This window comes from Salmo salar, chromosome ssa06 (assembly GCF_905237065.1).
Source record: "Salmo salar chromosome ssa06, Ssal_v3.1, whole genome shotgun sequence".
Taxonomy (NCBI): Eukaryota; Metazoa; Chordata; class Actinopteri; order Salmoniformes; family Salmonidae; genus Salmo; species Salmo salar.
The window spans coordinates 4,645,001-4,653,411 of NC_059447.1; the positions used below are offsets into that span (position 1 = coordinate 4,645,001).

Consider the following 8,411-nt stretch of genomic DNA (forward strand, 5'->3'; position numbering starts at 1 on the left):
ATAGAAGCATTCTGAATGGAGATTCCTCACTGAAGTGTTTTACTCCAGGACTAGGTTTAATCTATGTCTGGGAAACCGGACCCCTAGGGATTAAGCTGCTTCCTCTATATCCCTCAATTTATGGAAAACCTGGATAGTTCACCTAGTGTTTGATTTGGAACATGTCGTCAGAGCTTTTCTTGCTTTTGTCAGCATGTTCATTTATCAGGTGATGTATTATTTTAGTACTGTGTCCATCGTTTGAAATCAACTGTTGGGCCCCTCAAGACAATTTATCCACCTCTCTCTCCTCTCTAAGCATTTCACTGTTAGTCTACATCTGTTCACTTCCCTCTCACCCTTCCCCCCTCCTCCTCTCCCTTCCCCCCTCTCTCTCTCCCTTCCTTCCTCCCTCCCTTCCCCTCTCTCTCCCTCCCTTCCCCTCTCTCTCCCTCCCTTCCCTCCCTTCCCCCCTCTCTCTCTCCCTCCTCCTCCTCTTCCTCCCTCAGTCCCCTCCTAGAGAAGGCAGCCAGGGGGAGCTAACAACAGCCAACAGCCAAACAACCAGGATGAGCAGCACCATGTGACAGGGACGTCCCATCATGACACCATCGCTGGCTGTGTCTGGCACTCTGCTCCCTATATAGTGCACTACCATATGGGGCCCTGGTCAAAAGTAGAGCTCTATGTAGGGAATAGGGTGCCATTTGGTACACAGACAATGCCTGGTGCCTCTGAATGAACAGAGGGAGTGTGGGGTGCCTGTCCACAACAGCCCTCAGGTAGTGCCCTTCTTTTGGCCAAGTCAAAGCTACAACTGCACTGAGTCTGGCCAAAAGTAGGGCACATGGTGTCATTTGAGAAGCAGCCTATGACATGGCCCCAACATTAGCAAAACAAACACCTGTCCCCTCAAACGGCCCCCCTGTCCCCTCAGACGGCCCCCCTGTCCCCTCAGACGGCCCCCCTGTCCCCTCAGACGGCCCCCCTGTCCCCTCAAACGGCCCCCCTGTTCCCTCAAACGGCCCCCTGTTCCCTCAAACGGCCCCGTTCTCTATGCTGCGCTACTTTTTTACCAGGGCCTACGTTTCCTGGTGGGAGAGAAGACGAGAAGAAACACAATGAAAATATGATGTCTGACACACGAGACCCAACAACAACTTGTTACTCAAATGAAGTTAAAAGAAATGAACATTTTGGGAGAGACAAGGTACTTCCAGCTGTAGCTGGCTGGTTCTTTGTAAAGAGATGCACTTTGCTCTGTACCTGGTGACAAACATTGATTACACATTGGGAGGGAAACACAACAAGCCTTTAATAAAGATACATACAAAATGAAACTGACTCTTTCTTTGCTGGTGTTTAGATAAGTTTCCAATACAGCCACAGATTCCTGATTCCACAATTACGTTAAGGTAATCTAGCGCAGTGGATCCCAGCCCTGGTCCTCCAGTACCCCCAACGGCTCAACCCTGGTCCTCCAGTATTCCCAACAGTGGTTCCCAACCCTGGTCCTCCAGTATTCCCAACAGTGGTTCCCAACCCTGGTCCTCCAGTATCCCCAACAGTGGTTCCCAACCCTGGTACTCCAGTACCCCCAACAGCTCAACCCTGGTCCTCCAGTATTCCCAACAGTGGTTCCCAACCCTGGTCCTCCAGTACCACCAACCCTGGTCCTCCAGTACCCCCAACAGCTCAACCCTGGTCCTCCAGTACCCCCAACAGCCCAACCCTGGTCCTCCAGTACCACCAACCCTGGTCCTCCAGTACCACCAACAGCCCAACCCTGGTCCTCCAGTACCACCAACAGCCCAACCCTGGTCCTCCAGTACCACCAACAGCCCAACCCTGGTCCTCCAGTACCACCAACAGCCCAACCCTGGTCCTCCAGTACCACTAACCCTGGTCCTCCAGTACCCCCAACAGCTCAACCCTGGTCCTCCAGTACCCCCAACAGCCCAACCCTGGTCCTCCAGTACCACCAACAGCCCAACCCTGGTCCTCCAGTACCACCAACCCTGGTCCTCCAGTACCACCAACCCTGGTCCTCCAGTACCACCAACCCTGGTCCTCCAGTACCACCAACCCTGGTCCTCCAGTACCACCAACCCTGGTCCTCCAGTACCACCAACAGTGGTTCCCAACCCTGGTCCTCCAGTATCACCAACCCTGGTCCTCCAGTACCCCCAACAGCTCAACCCTGGTCCTCCAGTACCCCCAACAGCCCAACCCTGGTCCTCCAGTACCACCAACAGCCCAACCCTGGTCCTCCAGTACCACCAACCCTGGTCCTCCAGTACCACCAACCCTGGTCCTCCAGTACCACCAACCCTGGTCCTCCAGTACCACCAACCCTGGTCCTCCAGTACCACCAACCCCTGGTCCTCCAGTACCACCAACAGTGGTTCCCCAAACAACCCTGGTCCTCCAGTATCACCAACCCTGGTCCTCCAGTACCCCCAACAGCTCAACCCTGGTCCTCCAGTAACACCAACCCTGGTCCTCCAGTACCCCCAACAGCCCAACCCTGGTCCTCCAGTACCACCAACAGCCCAACCCTGGTCCTCCAGTACCACCAACGGTCCAGCCCAACCCTGGTCCTCCAGTACCACCAACCCTGGTCCTCCAGTACCACCAACCCCTGGTCCTCCAGTACCACCAACCCCTGGTCCTCCAGTACCACCAACCCTGGTCCGCCCTGGTCCTCCAGTACCACCAACCCTGGTCCTCCAGTACCACCAACCCCTGGTCCTCCAGTACCACCAACAGTGGTTCCCAACCCCTGGTCCTCCAGTATCACCAACCCTGGTCCTCCAGTACCCCCAACAGCTCAACCCTGGTCCTCCAGTACCACCAACAGCCCAACCCTGGTCCTCCAGTACCACCAACAGCCCAACCCTGGTCCTCCAGTACCACCAACAGCCCAACCCTGGTCCTCCAGTACCACCAACAGCCCAACCCTGGTCCTCCAGTACCACCAACAGCCCAACCCTGGTCCTCCAGTACCACCAACACTGGTCCTCCAGTATCACCAACACTGGTCCTCCAGTATCACCAACCCTGGTCCTCCAGTACCACCAACCCTGGTCCTCCAGTACCACCAACCCTGGTCCTCCAGTACCCCCAACCCTGGTCCTCCAGTACCACCAACAGAACACATTGTTATTGTAACCCTGGACAAGCACATCTGATTCAACTGGTCAACTAATCATCAAGCCTCAATGAGTTGAATGAGTTGAATGAGGTGTTTGTCCAGGGATACAACTAAACTGTACTGTTGGGGTACTGGAGGTCCAGGGATACAACTAAACTGTACTGTTGGGGTACTGGAGGACCAGGGATACAACTAAACTGTACTGTTGGGGTACTGGAGGACCAGGGATACAACTAAACTGTACTGTTGGGGTACTGGAGGACCAGGGATACAACTAAACTGTACTGTTGGGGTACTGGAGGACCAGGGATACAACTAAACTGTACTGTTGGGGTACTGGAGGACCAGGGATACAACTAAACTGTACTGTTGGGGTACTGGAGGAGCAGGGATACAACTAAACTGTACTGTTGGGGTACTGGAGGAGCAGGGATACAACTAAACTGTACTGTTGGGGTACTGGAGGAGCAGGGATACAACTAAACTGTACTGTTGGGGTACTGGAGGAGCAGGGATACAACTAAACTGTACTGTTGGGGTACTGGAGGAGCAGGGATACAACTAAACTGTACTGTTGGGGTACTGGAGGACCAGGGATACAACTAAACTGCACTGTTGGGGATACTGGAGGACCAGGGTTGGGAAACTGTACTGTTGGGGATACTGGAGGACCAGGGTTCTAAACTTACTGTTGGGGATACTGGAGGACCAGGGAACAACTAAACTGTACTGTTGGGGTACTGGAGGAGCAGGGATACAACTAAACTGTACTGTTGGGGTACTGGAGGAGCAGGGATACAACTAAACTGCACTGTTGGGGATACTGGAGGACCAGGGTTGGGAAACACTGTTGGGGATACTGGAGGACCAGGGTTCGGAAACACTGTTGGGGATACTGGAGGACCAGGGTTGGGAAACACTGTTGGGGGTACTGGAGGACCACGGCTGGGGGTACTGGAGGACCACGGCTGGGGGTACTGAATTAGCAGATGCTTTTATCCAAAGCGACTTAGTCAGTCCAATCAACTAAGGTAGATAAAACAACCACATATCATGTAAAAACGTTGCTCAATAAAGCAACTATCAGCAAAAACAACTTCTGGAGGTGTCTTGTGTTCTCTATTGATTGTGTGTTATAGTTATGCTTGGAATATCGCTTTAACAGGAAAAGTTAAACCCCTGGGGGACGTCTTTAATCTCTGTCTGTTTCAGTCCATCTCTTCCTCTGACAGTTAAGAGGGTCACTCCAGGGCTATCGAATCGCTGATGGTCTCCAACAGACTGCATCAGGGGAGTGTGTTGTGCCATTAAATCCACCTGTCCATGTCTGTCCTGGTGGAAGATCCTTGGAGGCTCCCTTATAGACATGAATCCACTGGGGAGGTGTGGGGTGCGTGGCAGTGCCTTTTCTGGAGCACTGCACACAGCTTACTCAGCTCCATGCTCGGGAACGCTGGAGGCTTCACCAGCCATACCAGTTTATCATCCACCATGGTGTCTTCCTCATCTGACATCAACTCCCATGTCACTCCTTCCCACAGATCCTTCTCCTCGTGACTCTGGAGCATCGCGGTTCTGGAATCCAGCAGCCGCTTCCTCCTCGATCGCCATTGCTTGTCGACGCGTGTATCTTAACTCTTCTTACGGTTCTCTGGCAACTGCATCAGGAAGTTCCGCCGGACTGTTTCATAGTAGGTCACACTGGCAGCTCTGAGCACGTCGTGAGTCGCACTTAAACTTTCCTTGGATGCTTCTCTAATCAGATAGGTGGTGACCACCTTGTTGTGTGGGGAGTTTATCCTTAGGCTGGTATCTGTATCAGATTACCCACGGAATTATGGAGCCGCCTCACCGTTTCTGCTACTAGTGAGCTTCTGGCCCGCTTTCACTTAGCCGGTACCGGGCCAAGCTGATGAGCATCACCTTCCAGAGAGTCTCTCAGTGAGACAACGTGTTCTTTCAGACCTATTTCTTCTTTCAGTCCTCCAACCACACAGTTCAAGTCATCTTTCACCTGAGCTGTCATTTGGCTCAGATTCTTGACAGCTCTGTAGGTCTGGATGTTTGATACCTCAGCTGGTGTAGCTGCTGGGTTGTCAACATGGTGAGCTGGTGGAATTGTTGTGTGTGGCTGGGTGATAGGATATTTATACCCATCTTGGCCTAGTTTCTCCCATGAAGTGCAGTCATTTTACTTCATTAGCTTCTGGTTTGATCTGAGACAGAAGCTCCACAGTCTGTGGCTGGTCATGGTGTCAGGGCTGAGGTTGGTCCTGATACAGTCTGTGGCTGGTCATGGTGTACTGATACAGTCTGTGGCTGGTCATGGTGTCAGGGCTGAGGTTGGTCCTGATACAGTCTGTGGCTGGTCATGGTGTACTGATACAGTCTGTGGCTGGTCATGGTGTCAGGGCTGAGGTTGGTCCTGATACAGTCTGTGGCTGGTCATGGTGTACTGATACAGTCTGTGGCTGGTCATGGTGTCAGGGCTGAGGTTGGTCCTGATACAGTCTGTGGCTGGTCATGGTGTACTGATACAGTCTGTGGCTGGTCATGGTGTCAGGGCTGAGGTTGGTCCTGATACAGTCTGTGGCTGGTCATGGTGTCAGGGCTGAGGTTGGTCCTGATACAGTCTGTAGCTGGTCATGGTGTCAGGGCTGAGGTTGGTCCTGATACAGTCTGTGGCTGGTCATGGTGTACTGATACAGTCTGTGGCTGGTCATGGTGTCAGGGCTGAGGTTGGTCCTGATACAGTCTGTGGCTGGTCATGGTGTCAGGGCTGAGGTTGGTCCTGATACAGTCTGTGGCTGGTCATGGTGTCCATCTGATACAGTCTGTGGCTGGTCATGGTGTCAGGGCTGAGGTTGGTCCTGATACAGTCTGTGGCTGGTCATGGTGTCAGGGCTGAGGTTGGTCCTGATACAGTCTGTGGCTGGTCATGGTGTCACTGATTTCTGATACAGTCTGTGGCTGGTCATGGTGTACTGATACAGTCTGTGGCTGGTCATGGTGTCAGGGCTGAGGTTGGTCCTGATACAGTCTGTGGCTGGTCATGGTGTGGGCTAGGTCCTGATACAGTCTGTGGCTGGTCATGGTGTCAGGGCTGAGGTTGGTCCTGATACAGTCTGTGGCTGGTCATGGTGTCGGGCTGAGGTTGGCTGATACAGTCTGTGGCTGGTCATGGTGTCAGGGCTGAGGTTGGTCCTGATACAGTCTGTGGCTGGTCATGGTGTACTGATACAGTCTGTGGCTGGTCATGGTGTACTGATACAGTCTGTGGCTGGTCATGGTGTCAGGGCTGAGGTTGGTCCTGATACAGTCTGTAGCTGGTCATGGTGTCAGGGCTGAGGTTGGTCCTGATACAGTCTGTGGCTGGTCATGGTGTCAGGGCTGAGGTTGGTCCTGATACAGTCTGTAGCTGGTCATGGTGTCAGGGCTGAGGTTGGTCCTGATACAGTCTGTGGCTGGTCATGGTGTCAGGGCTGAGGTTGGTCCTGATACAGTCTGTAGCTGGTCATGGTGTACTGATACAGTCTGTGGCTGGTCATGGTGTACTGATACAGTCTGTGGCTGGTCATGGTGTGGCTGACCTGATACAGTCTGTGGCTGGTCATGGTGTCAGGGCTGAGGTTGGTCCTGATACAGTCTGTAGCTGGTCATGGTGTCAGGGCTGAGGTTGGTCCTGATACAGTCTGTGGCTGGTCATGGTGTCAGGGCTGAGGTTGGTCCTGATACAGTCTGTGGCTGGTCATGGTGTCAGGGCTGAGGTTGGTCCTGATACAGTCTGTGGCTGGTCATGGTGTCAGGGCTGAGGTTGGTCCTGATACAGTCTGTAGCTGGTCATGGTGTCAGGGCTGAGGTTGGTCCTGATACAGTCTGTGGCTGGTCATGGTGTACTGATACAGTCTGTGGCTGGTCATGGTGTACTGATACAGTCTGTGGCTGGTCATGGTGTCAGGGCTGAGGTTGGTCCTGATACAGTCTGTGGCTGGTCATGGTGTCAGGGCTGAGGTTGGTCCTGATACAGTCTGTGGCTGGTCATGGTGTACTGATACAGTCTGTGGCTGGTCATGGTGTCAGGGCTGAGGTTGGTCCTGATACAGTCTGTGGCTGGTCATGGTGTACTGATACAGTCTGTGGCTGGTCATGGTGTCAGGGCTGAGGTTGGTCCTGATACAGTCTGTGGCTGGTCATGGTGTACTGATACAGTCTGTGGCTGGTCATGGTGTCAGGGCTGAGGTTGGTCCTGATACAGTCTGTGGCTGGTCATGGTGTACTGATACAGTCTGTAGCTGGTCATGGTGTCAGGGCTGAGGTTGGTACTGATACAGTCTGTGGCTGGTCATGGTGTCAGGGCTGAGGTTGGTCCTGATACAGTCTGTGGCTGGTCATGGTGTACTGATACAGTCTGTAGCTGGTCATGGTGTCAGGGCTGAGGTTGGTACTGATACAGTCTGTGGCTGGTCATGGTGTCAGGGCTGAGGTTGGTCCTGATACAGTCTGTGGCTGGTCATGGTGTACTGATACAGTCTGTAGCTGGTCATGGTGTCAGGGCTGAGGTTGGTCCTGATACAGTCATTTTCCACACAATAGACAGGAGTCAATTTGATAGCAAACTCCAGTTGTTGAAGCTGTGCTTCCTCCTGACTGGTCATGCAATCTTGTTCCTTCTCTGTCTGACTGTCTGGGTTCTGGGGCCTCTTTCCCCAGACTGGAGCTCCACCTCTGGCTCTGCCCACAGTGCTGCTCCTCCAAGTCCAGGAGAACCTCTTCAGAGACGGAGAACGTGAGCTGCTGCTGCTGGGGGTCTGGTAACTTCTCTCGTTGGATCACCGTGTTATTACGCCGTAGGCGACTGTTCTCCTGTCTCAAACGGATGATCTCTTACTTAGGGTGACCATACGTCCTCTTTTTGGACAAAAAAAAATGCGTCCGGCCGGGATTTCTAAATCACCCAAAATGTCCGTGATTCGGCTTTTGCTTTCTACAGTCGCCATTCATTGTGTGCGTTTTTGGGGTTTTGCATTGCTTTGACCTTTCTCTTTAGGTCCCGCCTTCTCACACGCCACCATTGGTGGGTCATGTAGGCCTACGCAAACATTGGTCAAACTGCATCTCAATCATTACCCTCACCATGGCAACAGCCAAGCGACAGAGCAGCAGCTTGCTTGTCAACAGTGGCACATGGCTCCAGAACAGCGTAAAAATGCCCAAACGCAAATGTAAATTCACAGACGATTTCCAGAGAAAATTCCCGTGTTTTCGTCTTGGTCGGGAT

General features: G+C 53.0%; 1 protein-coding gene across 4 annotated transcripts in view; it reads left to right on the plus strand.

The window, feature by feature from the left end:
- The window catches only part of LOC106606204 (COP9 signalosome complex subunit 1), a 64,698-nt gene extending 63,379 nt beyond the window's left edge, over nucleotides 1–1,319 (plus strand). For 3 of the 4 annotated variants that reach the window (XM_045719607.1, XM_045719604.1, XM_045719606.1), the window contains exon 14: nucleotides 489–1,319. In XM_045719607.1, the coding sequence (XP_045575563.1) occupies nucleotides 489–566 (78 nt within the window). In that variant the 3' untranslated portion in view covers nucleotides 567–1,319. Of the gene's footprint in view, nucleotides 1–486 lie in introns of all 4 variants that reach the window. The other variant, XM_045719605.1, reaches the window with a different exon arrangement.
- The last annotated feature ends 7,092 nt before the right edge of the window (nucleotides 1,320–8,411 follow it).